We start from the raw sequence: 18523 nt of genomic DNA on the forward strand, positions 1-18523 counted from the left end.
AGCACATCATCTTTTTTTATTTATTTAAGGAAAAGGCAAGAAGGTCAAGGAAAGAATAAAAATTAAGAAAAAAAAAACAGCATATGGTTTCTTTAACATAGGAAACTCCACCTTCCCCCCCCCCAGCTCTGCACCATATAAAGGTTTTTGATTTTCCAAACAAGCAGCCTCTTCTACTTTGGGAGGATATCAAGTAATGCTTTTCTTCAAAGGAAGAGGAGAGGGGGAACAAAAACAGAAAAAGCAAGACACCAGAAACTACTTTTTGACAGTTAAACTGCTAAAGAAATCAAAGCAGGAAAGCGTGAACGATTAATGCTTAAAGAGGAAATGCTAAACGTAATACTGACAGTTTCTTACAGCACACTTCTAGCTGCTGAATGAGTTTTCAAAAATACTCAAGAAAACTCCAATTGATTATTTCTGTCAATAAAAGAGCTATTCTTTTTTAGAATTCCTAGTAACAGTACTGACTACAAAAACCCATTAACTTTACAAGTCTCCTGAGTGTCTTTAGTTTTACAAACCTCACTTTGTACTATGGCCTACCCACATTCCATGCCTCTTTTTTTTTAATTTTATTTTTAAGTATTTCTGGTTAAAGTAATCTTACATCTCCTTTTACTACCTCAAAGAGAAAAAAAAAATGAAAAAAACAGCACCATTTATACATACTCCACAAAAACTTACACACAGTATCTTTACCACATCCAAAGCACATCCCCATACAATAATTTCTGAATCTTGAGTTTTATAGTGCGAGTGTCTTTGAAACACAAATTAGCTTTTTCACCACGAGACAAAATATACCACGATCTGTACTTTGATTTCCTCTGTTGGGACCCACTAGAGCTCAGTATGTGCAATATGAGAAAAACACATAACTATTACCAAGCACGTAACGCTGGAAGCGTTGAGCAGTCTGATCACAGAATTTGACATTTAAGGGTATTTACTATTCCCGTGCTCTTCTGTACAAGCAGACTGCTGCCATAAAGCATATTTATGTAATAAATCAATAAGGCTTCATTCAACTGCAAATACGACCATGGAGCTCTTCCGTAGCACAGCAGCGTGACAGTCAGACACTCTGAAACCCCTAATAAAGAACAAGATGGGACTACCACTACCACGTTACTGAAGCCTGCAAAATGAGCTGACATTTTATCCTTGCATTTTAAATGGCAGGAATCAGGAAGCATTTAAGACAATCTTTTTGACCACTGGGTGCCACTCTTGTTCTGTGTAAGAATAAGCTGCCTACCATTTACGGTTGCTTCTAGCCCTAAGAACACAGTTTTGAGAGAAGTCCTGTGCACACAGACCCTTATAGCATTACCAAGGTGTTACAGAATACAAAGCTTTAACAGCAATTTTTCTAACTGACCAGGTGTCTGTACCTAACATGTTTACCTTATTTTTTTTTCTTTAATGGTACAAACATAGCTTTCTGCAGACAGTAGTAAGGAAGAGTTACTCTACATAGGAGGAGACATTTCCAACTAACACGATGATGTAGTATGCAGAAATGCAGGCCTGCTACAACAGCAGACACCTTAAGAAGGGGAAACACAGGACATGGCATTCAGAAAGACAGTTATGGGATGATAAGAGATGGGAGCACAGGCCTGGCACTCGAGATTCCTGGGCTGCAAAGTATTCACAAATGGTCAGATGAACACCACTGGTTTTAGGGGTAACAAAAAGGCAGGTGTTCGGCCATCTGCAGGAAAGCAGGGCTCACCACGCCTAATGGGTTCTTGGGAAGACAAGTCCCATCACTCTGAGCACGCCCCCACCTCATCCTTTACCCCAGCTTTAATTATCCCATATGGTATGGGACATCCCTTTGGTCCATTTGGGTCAGTTGTCCTGGCTGCATCCCCTCCCAGCTCCTTGTGCACCCCCAGCCTCCTTGCTGGTAGGGCAGTACAAGAAGCACAGATCCGTGCTTGATCCATGCATGTCCTGCTCTGCAGCAATTTAAACAGCCATGTGTTATCACCATTATTTCCATCCTAAATCCAAAACACAGCACCATACTAGCTACTGTGAAGAAAATTAACTCTATCCCAGCCAAAGCCAGGACATTAATATATATGTGGCAACATATATGACAAATTTGGCTATAATGTGGTGCTGTGGACCAATGAAAAAAGAAAAAAAAAAAACAAAGATATAAAACCCTATTGACAAAGTGATCCCAGGTGCACCTTACAGTGAAGCCTAAGCCACCACCATCAACTCCTCCCTGCAAAGGACTGAAGATGCTGACAATTCACTGTTTGAACACCATCATTCATACACAAAGGAGCAGGTGAAGGAAGGTTAAGGAACTAAGAAGTATGCATGTAATAACAACACCTAAAACTGTTACTATTTAGCTTCTGTATGGACTTATTCTTCCTGTAATAATTAAATTTAAACTACTAATGATTCTTAGATTACACTGCTAATATTTCCATTATACAATGGAAATATACGCTAACAATTAATTCTTGTCTTTATATTTATGGTGAATTTCATCCTTGTCCATAAAACGTGAGTGTAACACTATCCTTATTTATCATATCAAAAAAAAATCCCGTATCAAACTGCATTGCAGACATATACATGTTAACCGCCCTACTGTTTAATCCTATTCCTCACATTTCGTAGATGGGAACCTGAAGTACAGACTAAAAGTTGGTCACAGAAATTAATTTATTGTTTTAATACCTGCTCATCAGTCCAGCTGAGGAAACAGGAAGGTCAGAACAAGGATACGGTGCCCTGCATATTATCCACTATCCACTTCAGCAAGTTTTAAAATGGCTCAGTTATCTTTCCATTTGGCCTCAAAGTACTGCAGTCACTGAAGCAAACATTAGACAGATGAAAGAATTCTCTAAGTCATACAAAAAGCGTGACTGACTAGGTAGATGCACTAAATTACTTGCAATCCCAGGCATCTTAAAGATATTATCATTGCACCTCCTGTCCTTACTAAACAAATATTAAAGACCTCTGTGTCATTTATTTTATTTGTATCTCAAAACAATACAACTAGAAAACACTTTTCACCATCATGTCACTTCAACAGACAGCCTTTCCCATATCCCTATCATTCCACTGCTCTACTCTACAAACTGTTTTGATAACAAAGAAAAATGTTCTACATAGTCACAGTAAGTGTTATGACAGTTTTGATGTCATGATCTATACAAAATAAAACAGTAAGGTTAATTAAGGAAAATTCTAAAGAATAAACTATCAATTATGGATTGACAAATTTATACAACAGGAACTCTTCTCAGTTTCTGCATTTAAGCATAAGTACACACATATCTTCTAGATTCTAAGAGAGACTGATCTGAATATATTTACGGCTTAGAACAGGCTTTCGTGACACTATCGCCACAAGACAAAGATTATTAAAAATATAACACTTATTTAACCTCTTTGCCGCATGTAGTCATATTTATATATCCCTATGCATGTGTACATTAAATTTACAACATAAAAAAGTTTGTATTTCATTTAACAGACTAGACTGGGGCAGCAAAGATGGGAAAGTAGCTTTTTAACAGTTTTTAAGGGAAATAACGGGAAACCCAAATAAATCAGTGGGTTTCTAATAGATGCAAGAGCAGCATATTGATATTCAGAGCAGGTCATTTAGGTACATTCCAATAGCTCAGATAGAATGACAGCATGTGCACATCGCTAACATGCTGTTTCAATCAAGTATGCTAAGACAGATCCTAACCTTGAACCCTTTCAGAAGAAGGAGAACCTAAACCCTTAGAGTTAAGCAACATTCAATATCTACAAAAACGAACAAGAACTTCCCAGCATAGCTTTAAAATTCAAAATTTAGCTGAACAAGCCTTGATCATTCTGTTTCAAACAGAAATTGCTCTGAGTAAGAGACTGGAACAGACAGCCTCCAAACCTTCCTATGCATGGCAGTGCTGTAAAGCTTTATAAAATACCTGTATTCAGGCTGCCGACTTATAGAATGATCATCCCTTGGCCATCTGTATCCTGATTCATCCTGCAAAGCATACAGAGACAGTTGTTTGAAGTGTATCTCAGCAACAGATGTCAAATACAATGTTTCCAAATGGTACTTATTTACTGCAGAACCAAAGCATTTAGTGAGCTAAGAGAGTATTAATCGTTCACGGAAAGACTTCCTCTCAGTTTATCCACTTGGCCCCACTCCTATTTTCCGCCTCTATCATTGATAAAAAGAAAAACTTCGAAATGACATACCAAAAAAAAAAAAAACCACCTTGTACTTTGTATGGGACAAAAATTTCCAAACCATATAGAGGGGCTCTGATTTTAAAAAATAAATTTCCTCAGTGAAATATAAATTCTCATCACTAGCTTGGAATTACAGAATTTCAAACATCTGCAATTGGTGGACTCACAGTAATGACCTTTCAAAGTGACCACAAAGTTTGTGTTTGAGTAGCTATTGAAAAAAATCAGCATCATGGCAGAATTTAACTAAGTTAACAACTATGCACATTAGAATGCTAGGTAGACAACATTCAATAGGCCAACTGCGAGCACTTGTTATACACAAAGTTTTTGCTATCATTCTTCTAGTCATCCAGGTAACTTTGCACCATGTTACACAGGACTCCCAGCTACTCCTGTTTTCCCAGTTCAGACTCTGAGCGCCCCATAGACCTGGACAAAGGATTGCTTTCAAGCCCATACAGTAGCTAGGAAACACAAAAAGCAGCAAACGCTTATTACAACATCATCACAGGAGTCTTCGAGGCACAGTAACTGCATAAAAGCATATTTTAATTGTTCAGCATTCAAACCTTCATAAGACAACAGACATCACAGTCACAGGAAAAGAATCACCTTATGTACACCTCGGTGTGGTGGGCCACTTCTTCGTTCATGGGCAAAACTGCGACCCTCTTCGTAGTCCCTGTACTCAACGTGGCCGTAATCGTCATACCGACTGTAACTCCCTTCTCCAGGTCTGTCAAGCAGTGGTGGTTTCTTGGGCACAATGTTTACTACTCGATGGTAATCATCCTAAACCACAAAACAAAATCATTTTGTTTTTAACATCTGGAAATCTATGGTGAATACACAAGAGTAAAAACATGTTATTTCTAGACAGTGGACTGTGATAATCTCAAAGCTGAAATAAGCACAGGGGAACACCAGAAAAAGTCACAACAGACTGACAGTGGAATAACTTGTATTTAATTGGACACTATTCTGATGCAATCTTTAGGCATTGGAAGTTTAATTACAGAGAGAAAATTCTCAAAACAGTTTAAGTTTCTTTTGAAATTTTAAAGCAGTAACGTTAACCTCTACTTCATCGTCAGCTACATTTTTTAAGCATGAGATACACATATTTCTCAGAAACTTTAATATTAATTTAGGAATGCAATAAAGAAAGTTACATTTGTAATGCCTCTAAAACAAAGAGCCTATTTGAAAATTATTCATTTTCTTAACATCCATAAAGTTTTCTACACTGTGGAAATCGGGGTGAAGACAGTCCTTGTTTCATAGTCTGATTTGATAAGCATCTTCTCAATACTACGCAGCACATGATCTAATGATTTATGTGACAGAGAGTTACAACACTGTTTTTCTTTTAGTGCAAGTTTTGGATAGCTTTTTGCTAGACCGCAAAATTAATTTCCTTCTAGTGTATGACATTTCCTTCACATAAAATGTCATACACTATTTACCCACTAAATGGATTCTTTGCTTATTAAGCACAAGTTGTACAATTACAGAAGATACAAACTCAATTTTCAGGAATCAAGAAAATAAAAAGCAAATAGAAATGCAAGACTTTGTCTTTTAAGTCTTCCTCTTTTAGCAAGGTATCTTTTCTGTTGGCCTTAAAAATAAGGTATAATTCAAAAGATGTCAATTAGCATGTACAGTCAGGGGGGAGACATTCAAACTAGCTTTTTTTCCTAGCAGCATAGGTCACAAGCTAATGCATCAACAGCTTTTGCAGAAAACGCATTTAGTTCACAAATTACTAAATGTGCAAAAGAAAAAAAGAAGCAAAAATGGAAAAATTTGCTCTGATTTCAGAGACCAACCAACAGGTTCACTAGAAGGTAATCCAAAATCAACCTACAGCCATACTGATGCAAAGTATAGACTATACACACATTCCTATGCTGCCAGAATGCCTGATCTACCATTACCTTGTTGAGCATCCTCTACATACATTTTTTGTTTGCTATCTTACAAAGAGGATATGCTCTGAAGCTAAAAACAAACAAACAAACAAACTCTGTGCTTTAATCTCACCCAGTAGTCCCTACCACCTCAGTTAATGACATTCAGAAGAAGTCAGATAGTTCAAGTCACACCCATTTTGCTTAATTGTGCCAAGCGCTCGCAACTTTTTGCTGTTTACCAGCATCTGAGAGCATCCATACGTGATGTATAATTAACATCCAGGATTAGATTAGGACATATCTCTTGCTCTCTCAAAGAAGCTATACTTCATTCTGTATCAATGCTTTGTCTCAGTTCCAACAGACTAAGCTACCAGCAAATGCTGAGGACATTCATAACATTGAGGAATAAATTAATTTCATTTTACTTGCCTGGCATAAAACTAGGTCAGCCCTCTACACATGGACACACATACAATGGCACAGGGTTGCATGGACAGAAACTGCCTGCTAATCCTCTTGAACAAGCAGAGTTGTATGAGGAGCTTCATATTCTTCCAGTAAGTGACATTGGATCTTGGTTTGCCTAACTACTGTGGGTGCTGCTTTGGTACAGATGCATAGTACTGATGCAATAAATTAGCTTATTCTGATAGTCTCTCTATCCCCACTTCCAAACTCATATAATATAAAGCCAGCACTGAGGTATCTGGTTAACTCTTGCATCAAAAAAATGTGGTGGTTTCACGTCAATAGGTAGTTAAGCTCCACTACACCACCCTCTCGCTTCTCCTCTGCAGCAAAACAAGAGGAGGAAATATAATGTGGGAGAAAAAAAAAGCTCTTAGGTTGAGGTAAGGACATGAAGATTGCTCACCAATTACTGACATGGGCAAAACAGACCCAGCATAAGTCAGTAAGGGAGATTAATGTAATTCATTGCCTATTCATAACAGACTAGAGCAGTGAGAACTGAAAGCAAACTGAAAACACCTTCTACATCCACCATCTTCCACTTACTCCCCATTGCCAAGTGGCACAGGGGAATGGGGGCTGTGGTCAGTCCCTAGCGCTTCATCTCCGCCACTCCTTCATGGTCCCTCTCTGCCCCTGCTCCCCATGGGGTCCCTCCCATGGATGGGTCCTTCCCAAACTGAGCCTGCAGGGGCTGCCCACAGGCAGCAGCTCTTCAAAAACTGCTCCCACACACACAGCTCCGTACCATGGGGTCCATCCCCCAGGAGCAAACTCCTCCAGCACGGGTCCCCCACGGGTGGGCAGCAGCCCCCCCCAGGTCCCCTGCTCCTGCGTGTGCTCCTCTCCACGGGCTGCAGCTCCAGCCCGGGGCCTGCTCCTGCGGGGGCTCTCCATGGGCCGCAGCCTCCTCCAGGCCACATCCACCTGCTCCACCGGGGGCTCCTCCACCCATGGGGGGGCTGCAGCGTGGAGATCTGCTCCATGTGGGACCCATGGGCTGCAGGGGGACAGCCTGCTCCACCGGGGGCCTCTCCACAGGCTGCAGGGGAACTGCTGCTGCTGCTGCGTGCCTGGAGCACCTCCTGCCCTCCTGCTGCACTGACCTTGGAGGCTGCAGGGCTGCTTCTCTCACATTTTCTCACTCCTTGTTCTCCCAGCTGCTGTTGTACAGCAGTTTGTTTTTTTCTTCCCTTTCCTAAATCTGCTCTTCCAGAGGCCCACCCAGTGTCACTCACTGGCTCAGCTCTGGCCAGTGTCGGGTCCCTTTCGGAGTTGCCTGGAAGCAGGCTCTGACCTGACATGGGGCAGCTCCTGGTACCTCCTCTTACAGGCCAACCCTGCAGCCCACATGCTAACAAAACCTTGCCATCTAAGTCCAATACAGAAGACTACATCATACATTTTAACTTTTAAAATAAAATTCCATAATGCATATGCCATACTTTGTTCCCTGGACATCTCGAAAGATTAATGGAATTCAGAAATGTCACTGCCAAAATGGATAAATTGAATTAGCAATGTGTTAGTCAAGCCAAATATTGATTTTAAAGGAAAAAAAAAAAAAGTGAAAATACATTCTGTCTTTCCTCATATTCTATTACTGATAAATGTAGTGGAGAAGCAGCGGACTAAATAGCCTGTACAAACTTATCTGATTTCCAGTTTGCTGAAAATGCAGGAACTTTGTTGTTGCCTGTGAAGAGCATTAAAAATATTTCAGAGCAGCCAAGCACTAATACAATGATCAGTGGAGAAAACAGCATAACTAGTTACCAGTGGTAGCTTGCTTTCTAGAAAACAAGCTGAAAATACAGCAGAGGGAACCCAGAAAGCATGCTAAATTAACTTCATGTAGATAGAAACATTAAAAAGTATCCTTAAAGTTCTATTTAAACCACAATAGCTCAAAATGGCCAAACTGCAAACTGTTTTGTCTAAAGGAGAGACTTCAGACATAGGGGAAAAAAAAGGAATTTCACCTGATTCTTTGGCAAAGGTATTTTCTAAAAGCATTCTGAAGTTATTACACAGAAGAATAAGCATAGCCTTTGCAGTTGTTTTTACAGGCATAACACAGAGAAGTCTCCAGGCCTACAAAATAAGATTTCCATCTACACCTTTTGGCAAGCATTTTCTTGATAGGACTCCACAAAATAATTTCTTTAGCAAGTGTGTATTTTCAACATTTGCTATAAACATTTGCTTTTATGTCTTAAGCACAGTAATACATGTAAAAAGATGCATTGGTGACAAGAACAACATTACATGTAGTCATTAACCACCCTTAATCACTTCAAAGATGTATTAATATACAAACAAGTTTCTGGAGAAAAACAAAATACAGTATGGCCTTTGCTTTTCCACAAGTTATGAAAAATCCTATGTTTAATGACACAAAGAATTACTCTGGATAAAAAAATCACTTTATCAAAACGTAAGTACTCTAAACCACTTTCAATAGATTTGAAAATATGACAAGATTTAAACTGGCAGGCCTCCTACAATCTCTTTACAGATGTATTTGCTAGACTGTTGACTTAAACAAATGAGGAAAGAACTGAGCTTGGAGGTCAAGGAGGAAAATGTGAAGGTTTATCAGGAATTAACTCCCTAAATGCTGCCCTTAAGTTACAGGTCACTGTACAGTATAATACTTAAGAAACACAGTATACATAATATACTTACATCTGGATGAATCCTTGGAGGAAGACGTTCTCTTGGAATTCTTTCATAGTCATATCGCCCTTCAGACCACATTTCATCTCTTCGATATGCCACTAAAGACAATAAAAATTCAACTAGTCAAAACCAGACTTGTTATGAATAGATGAAAAAGTGGTAAGTATAGAAATGACAGATTCTCTGGCTTCTCCCAAGGTAATAAATTATACACAAGCTCTGTACAGGCCTTTTTAAAAAAAAATAAAAAAAATGAGGTCCTTTTAAAAGTAAATCTATCTAGTTATAATTAGTAAGTAATTAATTTAAGGCAACTAGAAATCAAGATTCTCGTGGCAATATTGTTCAAAACTTCTGCAGTACCAACAGCCAACATAAACCGCCTTTAAGCGTTGAGGGATGTAATTTCAAATAGTCAGAAACTGTAGTAAATAAGAGCAAGATCTGTAACAAACTTTTGTTTTAGTTTATATGGAGCTCTGCTATGCACTCTTCACAAAATAACTCGGCATGGGCAAGAACTGGAAATCAGTGAAGTATATTCAGCATCAATCCTGGACTTGCAGGTACTATAAACAACCCTACTGAGATTTACACACGGTGCAAATACCAGCTTCAGAAGAAAATTCATACACACATACACATATACCTTATAGCAATTCTGATATTTCTGTGCTAAAAAAAAAAAAAAAAAAAAAAGACTTGTGTTTTTAAAATGAGTTCAACTCCTCTTTATTAGACTGCAGAGCTCCTACTTTCCTATATAATAATTTGGATTGAATTATTTCATCATCTTGACCTTCTGGAAACAGGATAAAACACGACACATCGTTCAGCTAGCACAAAGCTCTGCTTTGAATACATGAATGATACGTACTCTTCACAAGCAGATTTTTCCCTTTTTAAGCCAGCAAAACACACAAACTCCTTTTTCCAGAAAATGGTGACTTCCAAAGTCAAGATTAATAACTAAAAATATGTGGAAATAAACCATCACCATAAGAGACTCTGCTGTATTAGACAGCACAAACTCAAGGATCTGAAACCTTTCAGATAATTGTAAAGGTTAAAAAAAATGTGTAACATATATATATAGCTGAAATTAGTTAAGAAATTGCTAGAATTGCATTTCTTAATGTTTCCTTTCACAAGGGGTTCTAGCTATTAAAATAATCCATAAGAAAAAGAAATAGGAGGACATATTCAAAAGGAGAAATAAAAAGCATTATCTACCTTCATAAAAGAAAAATACTTGACTGGAAATGGTCTTATGAGGCTACATAAAAATAACGATTCTTCTAGATGCCAAGAATCAACAAGACAAAGGGTTTATTAACTGTAATCAGAGGTAAGAACTGCCAGCTATAAATTTTTGTGAAAAACAATTACTTGCATACTCACTTTTCTGTTAGTTTCAGCAACTGCGCCTCAGAAGACCCATTCAATCACCTAGGAATAGAAAAGAAACTGAAACTAGCAAAAAAAAAAAAAAAAGCATTCATCAAGCAAGCTCATATGTAAATTTCGTGTAAGTAAATCAGACATTTAAAGTATAAATCCTTCAACTGCCCATCCCCCATAATCTGTCTGAATTAGTAAAGGGTATTCACTGTACTCGATTAAGAAAGAACATGAACATAAGAATTTACAATACCAACAAAATATCTGTGACAAATTACTATCTGTACAACACTTCCTGAAAACGTTTGAGTTTTATTTCCCTATCACAATCTTTTACTCACTACCTCCAGTATCAGTTTCTCTCCCATTTATTAGCAGACGTTATTGGAAATTGTCAAAACTGCTTTCTTAGAAACACTCAAGAATATATCTAATATATTCACTTAACTTACTTTCATTTAATTGTCTTTCAATATTAATATAATTAATATTGTGTTCATTTTGTGTTTGCATTAATATTAATATATTAATAATGAGAGAAAAATAAGATTCCACTGCACGTGACCAGAGGTTAATGAAAAGTTTGGTTTAAACACAGGCTTTGTCCTTAACAGTTGCTTAGCAGATCACTAAGAAGCTCTTTCCCGAATTGTGAGAAGCCCTTCAGAGCCTTCGACCCTTCTCAATAGCACTGATTGATACAAACTGATCAGAGCATCTTCTTAAAACGCCCCAATTTATAACCTGACCTTACGTGTGTTCCATAACCGAGACACAAGAGTAGTCTGACGCAGGCAGAAGTATAAATAAAAAGCTGACTGAACCAGCAGAGCTGGGCTGGTACTGGTTTTGGTAGGGCTAAGGCCTGGAGGGTCTGTTGTCCTGGGTCCTTCAGATGGTCTACACGCAACAACTGCTAATTCTGAAATGGTTGCTCACAACAGTTGCATTTGTTGGTCGGGTGCACCCCTCAGAAGCACTTTTCCTGGTGGTTTCACAGTAACTACATCAACTTTTCTTCATTCTCTTCTTCGGTGACTTTACCTAAAGGCTTAAACGCATGCCAGGGGCTGGGCAGGCATCAACATGTTTCAGGCAGACTGCATCCTCTCTTCCTTGTGTCCCCTGGACCGTGCCCCATCTGCCCCTACCCAACTCCTCACTGCCCACACAGCTTTCTTCTTCCTTGCCAAGAGTTACAAGAACAGTAACTGAACACATCTGTACTGGAAGTGCAGTGGAAGGGACTGAATTAGTGGGGGCAAGAAAAAAAACATCACTACACCAGCAGAGCTGCGTGCACTGTTTCTCTCAACGCCTCACCACTGGTGCTTTATGTCTGGATGCTCCGTGCTGCCAGCCCCCACCTCCAAAGCACCTCCTGCATGCAAGCGGACACCAGCCCTTGGTGGAGACCCTCACTCGGTTTTCAGACCAGAGGGGACATTGGCAACGGGATGAAGACAGTGCCTGGTGGCTTTTAAGGGATGTTGTTTGCTTTGTGGGTTGTTTTTTGTTCATTTGTTTGTTTTGATTGGGTTTGTGTTGGTTTCTTTTTCTGCTTGCATTTTGGCAAATCCAGCAATGTCCGCGCCCTGCTGCCTGGAACAGTTACTGAAATTGTTAACCGAACACAGTGTTCAAGAAGCAACGCGTCAGGAAAATGCCATTAAAGCAGGATGCAAGCTTTCACACCACGCTGCTCTGCCAGTTAAGCCACCTCCAACATCCCACTACATAACATTGGCAGCAGGCACTGGCATTCACAGACACGCTGGTTGCTTCATGGCTGAGAAACACACTGCCACCTCCATCACTGCTGTGGGACCATACTGCAGCTGGCAAGCATTATCACTACCATTTTGACCCAAAAAAAAAAAGGAAAAAAGGCAGAATATGCCACCACAAAAGTCAATAGACTGAAGGAAAAAAAATACATACACAATTATATCAGACAAAAAATTAACAGAAAGAAAAGAAAGAATGGAGAAGGGAAGAGGGAAGGAAAATCTCAGACGTGAGATTTTGCAATTTGAGGAATAAAATGGAAAAAAATAAGCAGGCAGAATCAATTATAATGTACATTGCCCAGAATGCTGGTAATGACGAAAGGCAGAAAAACAATTTTACAGGGAAGACTAAAACCACAGTTTTTAAGCTGAGACCAATGAAATAAAGTGAGGATGCTTTTGAAAATACCAGAAGAAAAAAAAAATGCTTGGAGAGAGGAAAGCACTTTTTCCATCACCTTGAACCCATTTCACCTGTTTCTATAGAAAAAACTTCCATTTCTTAAATTATGTGACCTAATCAGGGCACCGCTTTAGTAACAACCATGAAGTGTCAAAACTTTTAGGATCAATATGAGAATATTTCATTAACGAGGATTCAAGAGATCAAAGCTTAAGATCTACCTGCTCTATCAGTAAAGTTGCTCTAAAACAAAGATTAAAAAAAATATGTAACTATTTTTGTTACACCTAACCCCACCGTCACTGATGCTATTTTTTATTAGCACGTACACCAAAAGTGGTTGGTATTTCTTCAACATCATGAGCCATAATACCCTGCTACATTAATTTAATCAACCTCTTCCTCATTTTTGGTCAAAGGTGACTGTTTTCCCTAAAGCAAATTCCTTATTTTCTCAAATGATGACACTTTAGAGTACACAGAAGCCATTCTATTAATGCAGCACAAGCTGCTCTGCTGTGGCCAGCTGCCAAAATTGGCTTTGCTCCGATTATCACAGCACTATGTCTTCCTCTACACTCGTGTAACAGATGTAATACAAAAAGGTTTTCTTCATTATGCAGATTACACAGCTCACTTAAACATCAGATTTTTGCACAACTGGGTTTTCTTTGTCAATCTTTTTTTTTTTCCTGAGGAACATTAACACATTAAAAATACTAACATACTGAAGAACACTTCAGTATTCTGCAATATTTTGTACATAATTCTTGTCTGTTTACACTTACTTGAGACATCAATTTTCATCACTGCTAGAAATACCTACTTCATCACCATCTGTAATTTTCCAGTGCGTGCTATCAACCTTCTACAGAATATACATTTTTGTCCCAAAAACATGCAGCTTTCTTACCCAGCTGGCTACATTTTGCCATATGCGAGCAGCAGTCCAAGGACAGACAACTGCGCTCTTTCTGATGCTACTGGTACATGCCTGGTTTGTACTATTACTGTGACAAACCACAGCAATTGGCAAATGTAGGCCAGTTTCGTCCCGCCTACACCTTGCAAAACTCTCAGAAAACATCTTGGATGATCTGGTAAGAGTAAGACCTAGGAAGGGCCCTCAGGGAATTGTAAATTCAGCAGACATATCGTGGCCAATTTCACAACAGCAAGCCATTGCTGCCTTGAGGACAGGAACAAAGAGACACAATGAAGCTTTTTGTTCCAACCCTTAAAGGCCATATTTGATAGTGCTGCAAACCTATCTGCTATCTCCTAACTAGACAGGAAGGAGGCTAGAGAAAACTGAGTTTGGGACAAAAGCAGCCTTCTCCTCCTCTCCCCATACCTGGGGCAGGCTGAAAATACTGATTAGACCTCTACTGGCAACATGAAACATCAGAAGTGTAAGAGCAGAAGGAAAAAATTCAGCATGGCAGTAAATAAAATACTGGGAGGGGGGCACTGAGAAAAAGCAGGGTTACAGAGAGAACCCATGTCTACCTAAAAACAAGTATTAGGCCAAAAGATTTTCAAAGGCAATTAGAAGCATGCCTGAAATAAGTCCAGGCATGTCCCACGTAGGTGGGACACGACTAACTTGAAGTAAGAGGCTTTCTTCCAATCTTTCTTAACGAGTTTACCATGGTTTTGTCATAAAATAAGGGTTTAAAAGAAAATATTAAAAAAAAATAAGAAGGCACTGACCGCAAAAGTCAAATCATCACCACACTCAAAAGGAAAATAAAAAAAACAGAAGTTGAATAAAATTATCAGCAACATGGGCCTTCTGATGAGCATCTGAAACCTCAACGGTTCAGTTTTCTAACGGTATCACTCTAATATATCAACAGGAGTGAGAAAAATTAAGATAATGCTTTGGGAGTTTACATTAACATAGAGATTCATGTATTAGCGGTTATATTTATGTGAACAGCCACATTTACAACATCTCATCCTTCATCAGTGTCAATGCCATCGAAAAATATTCTACCAAGTTGTAATGGGACCGCTAGGCTGCCGACACAAACAGCTGCATGGATCACCACCTCTGCGGTGCCTTTCCATCTTGTGGCACGAACAATTTGGTAACAAGACATGCCAGCTCACCGCATTGCTGCTGTAGCAGGCCAAGACTTGAGTGTTTGTAACATTTATCTATGAAAGTCTTAACAGATGCTGAATATTTCAGCCAGGCAGGGTCAATACCTCAATCTCTACTCATCGCTTGCACAGGTGGTGTGCGCTTCCACATCTTTTTATGTCCTTCCTGCACAACTTTTGCTCTCCTGAAGTCCTGAACACCTCGGATTGAAATATATATATATATATATATATATATATATATATATATATGTATTATAAGCCTATCCATCAGAAGTCTAACCCAGGGCAAAGTAGGTTCACTTAAAGACCATGAAGGCAGTGAAAACCTAAGTGTTGCAATACTCATAGGAATTTAAATATATTAGGGGATGCTCCCCTGTTAAGCTAAGTGTAAGGACCTGTTTTAGAGCTGCTCAGTGACACATTTAGGTCCTATTTAGCCCTCCCGAAACATAAATAAGGAAAAGCCGGATCCATGCTCTGACCTAAGGCACACGCTGGGTGCCCCCACAGCCATGGGGCCTGCCTCGCCCCCCCCCCCCCCCCCAGGCGCTCGTTAGCGGCCGGTGGGGACCCATCGCCTCCCGGCATTACCCCGGGCAGGACGAGAACCGAAACCCCAAACCTGCCGCACGTGGGCTTTGTGAACCTCATGTATGCATATGCGTGTGTGTGTGCGCGTTTAAGATACCTTAAACACACCCTAAGCATATATGTACACAGCTATATACGCAGGTCCTACACACGCGTGTATTTAGGACCGTGGTCGCGGTTCCGCCTCTCCCCCCAGCGGACACTGCGGGGCCCCCCCATGAGGCCGGGGCAGCGCCGGCCCCCGGGAGGCTCCGCGGGCGCTCCCCGCACCCCCGGCCCGGCCGCTCCCGGCCCCGCTCACCCTCCTGCCGCCTCCGCAGCCCCCCGCGGGCCCCGCCGCCTTCCCCCTCTCCGCAGGCGCCCCCGGAAGCGGCCGCCTCGGCTCCCGCAGGCGGCGCTCGGCGCCCCGCGTCAGCGGAAGGGCCGCGCCGGGCCGGGCCGGGCTGTGCCGGGCTGGGCTGCGCCGTGCCGGGCCCGGCTGCCCTAAGATGGCCGCCCGCGAGGGCTGAGCGCCGCCCCGCAGGGAGCCGCCGGGAGCCGCCGCGGGTGAGGGGGGCGCGGGGGGCGAGGAGGGGACGGGGTCTCTGCTGGGGTCCCCGGGGGGTCCTGGGGGCGCGGGCGGGGTGTTTGGGGCTCCGTTTACCTGCTGTGAGCCCGCGGAGGGGTTGTGCTGTGGTGTTTAAGGGGCTGCGTGGGGATAAAGCGGGCTCGGCGCTGGAGGGTCGTGACGCGGCTCTCGTGTTGGGAGCTGGTGCAGCCTGGTGTGGGGGCAGAGAGGGGATTAATTCGGTTTCGTGCACTCAAGGGTTGTTTGGGGCTGGAAGGGACCTCAAAGCCCACCCAGCTCCAGCCCCCTGCCAAGGCAGGGACACCTCCCAGCAGCCCGGGGTGCCCAAAGCCCCATCCAGCCTGGCCTTGGGCACCTCAGGGATGGGGCACCCACAGGACCAACAGGGGACTTCTCTTCCCTCCCTTCCCACAGGCTTGTCATTATAAGCCTGAGCCAAGTTACTACCAGAACTAATGGTTTCTTGATTAGGTTCTAAATTCTGTTGGTGCTATTAAATTATTAACAAAACATGGCACTTTAAGCATCGAGATAGAAGAACTGAAGTTGATTGGCCTGAGCGATCGCGTCTGGAGTGATTTATCCACAAATTTATACATCTTTAATTTATTAAACCACAAATCTGAACTTACTGATGTGTATTTAAAACAAACAAGTAAAACGTTTGTGTGAAAGTTGCAATGTTGATGTTAAGTCCTGAAAGTGTCAGTGCATTCAGACTCCACTTGATGCTTCAGAGGCATCTGAACCATTTCGGAGGTGTCCTTGTATGTCCTGGGACGGAGCAGAAAAACTGGTAACTGTAATTAATCATTGTCTTTTCTTCTGGTGTTCTCAACATGAGTGATGGACACTGCATGAAGTGCAATCGGAGTCAAGCAAAGCATACTTGAGCACCCAACGTATTTTGCAGGAGACCCAATCGTTAGTGACAGATGGCTCTTGTCAGAGAATGGCTTCTTTGAATTGTTGGCAAAGGCAAAAAGGACTGAATTCCACAAGTCATAGTCATGATAGACAACCTCATCCTGAAAGTTAATATGTGAAAATAATAAATGAAGAAAGCATTAATATTGCAGAGAGGCTGTTAGATTAATGGGGGTTCTGCTAGACCCCATGGAGATGATGTACCGGCTTCCAGCTGATGCTTTAAAGATAAGTAACCAAGAAATACCTTGAAGATCGGGGAAACCACATAAAAGCATTCACTAGAAAACAGAAATGTTTTGATTTGTTGACAGGCTCTAGAGGAATATAGAAGTCAGGTTGTGTGTGGCGCAGGGAGTCCCCCGTGTCAACTAGAAAGCTCAGATGCTCATTTTGGTTTTTATATTTATTTAGTTAGTTATTATCTTAGCCTGTGTAGTGAAATCCTGGAGAGTAGAGAGACTGGTGAGCAAGGAAAAAGAATGTGATGAAAATGTTAAACTTGTGTCCAACTGTTTTATGAAATTAGAAATTTCCCAAAGTAAAAAGACTCCGAGCCTTAGGATAGAGGAGTTTCTCATCTAGAGCTAAAGCTAGAATTGGCTGGTTTTTACATCCTTCTTTCCCCATAAGCTGGTGAAACTGGTATGGCAAGGTTGGCAAAAAACAAAAAACTATTGTTTGTATCCCTGTAATCGCTTCATGGTGGTTTATTTTAAAAAAAATAAAGAAGGCAATGTTTTGTTAATGTTCATGGGAGTGGAAAGAATTGTGGTTGTAGTTGGATCTACAGTTGCATTTAGACCATTGTATTCACACAGATGGCCAGAAATCTGCAGTTTTAACATGCTCAAGCTTTTTGAGACACTGATTTTGGGAAAATCATAAAGTTTTGCAGTGACCCCGACAACTTAGACATTAAAAGTCAGATAACTGAAGCACCCACAAGGGGGTCCTGAATGATACGGATTGCTACCGTTATTTGGGCAGTCAGAGCTGCAGCACTACTTCAGTTAAATTTGTCCAGGGGACTGTTTTCTGCTGTTTTCTCTGCTGTTGCAAAATACTGGTGTTATACCATAATGCAGCACTGGGGTAGCCCTTACCACGTGCTCTGTTTTGTGCTGGATGTCTGCATTCCTGCGCTTGAGCCACCTCTCTGTACGGCGCCTCGCCGAGTCGGTGTGGTTGGGCTTGTCAAGGATACCAATGGCAAGCAGCGAGGAATTTGGGGTAATGAATCAAGTCTGCATAACACCAGATGCAGTGCGTGGCCTTTGTTGCAAATTTATTCTGTTTTCATTTGCTTAACCTTTATGTTGCCATTTCTGCTCGTGCCAAAAAACACAGTCTCTGAACGTGGAAAAACTCAAAATTTGATCACTTAGAAACCGCCGCTTAA

General features: G+C 41.1%; 2 protein-coding genes across 7 annotated transcripts in view; one reads left to right on the plus strand and one right to left on the minus strand.

Annotated features, from left to right (window-relative positions):
• The window catches only part of PPHLN1 (periphilin 1), a 69839-nt gene extending 53820 nt beyond the window's left edge, over nucleotides 1-16019 (minus strand). For 4 of the 5 annotated variants that reach the window (XM_068669398.1, XM_068669395.1, XM_068669397.1 and 1 more), the window contains exons 1-5: nucleotides 15928-16019; nucleotides 10728-10775; nucleotides 9333-9424; nucleotides 4867-5046; nucleotides 3975-4036 (exon numbers count right to left, since the gene is read on the minus strand). In XM_068669398.1, the coding sequence (XP_068525499.1) occupies nucleotides 3975-4036; nucleotides 4867-5046; nucleotides 9333-9424; nucleotide 10728 (335 nt within the window). In that variant the 5' untranslated portion in view covers nucleotides 10729-10775; nucleotides 15928-16019. Of the gene's footprint in view, nucleotides 1-3974; nucleotides 4037-4866; nucleotides 5047-9332; nucleotides 9425-10727; nucleotides 10776-15134; nucleotides 15225-15927 lie in introns of those variants that run through there. The other variant, XM_068669396.1, reaches the window with a different exon arrangement.
• Nucleotides 16020-16023: 4 nt separating this feature from the next.
• Nucleotides 16024-18523, plus strand: part of ZCRB1 (zinc finger CCHC-type and RNA binding motif containing 1) — a 34236-nt gene continuing 31736 nt past the window's right edge. For both annotated transcript variants that reach the window (XM_068669400.1, XM_068669401.1), the window contains exon 1: nucleotides 16024-16172. The gene's annotated coding sequence lies outside the window, so the exon portion shown is untranslated. The remainder of the gene's footprint in view (nucleotides 16173-18523) is intronic.

Source organism: Anas acuta, chromosome 1, assembly GCF_963932015.1.
Source record: "Anas acuta chromosome 1, bAnaAcu1.1, whole genome shotgun sequence".
NCBI lineage: Eukaryota > Metazoa > Chordata > Aves > Anseriformes > Anatidae > Anas > Anas acuta.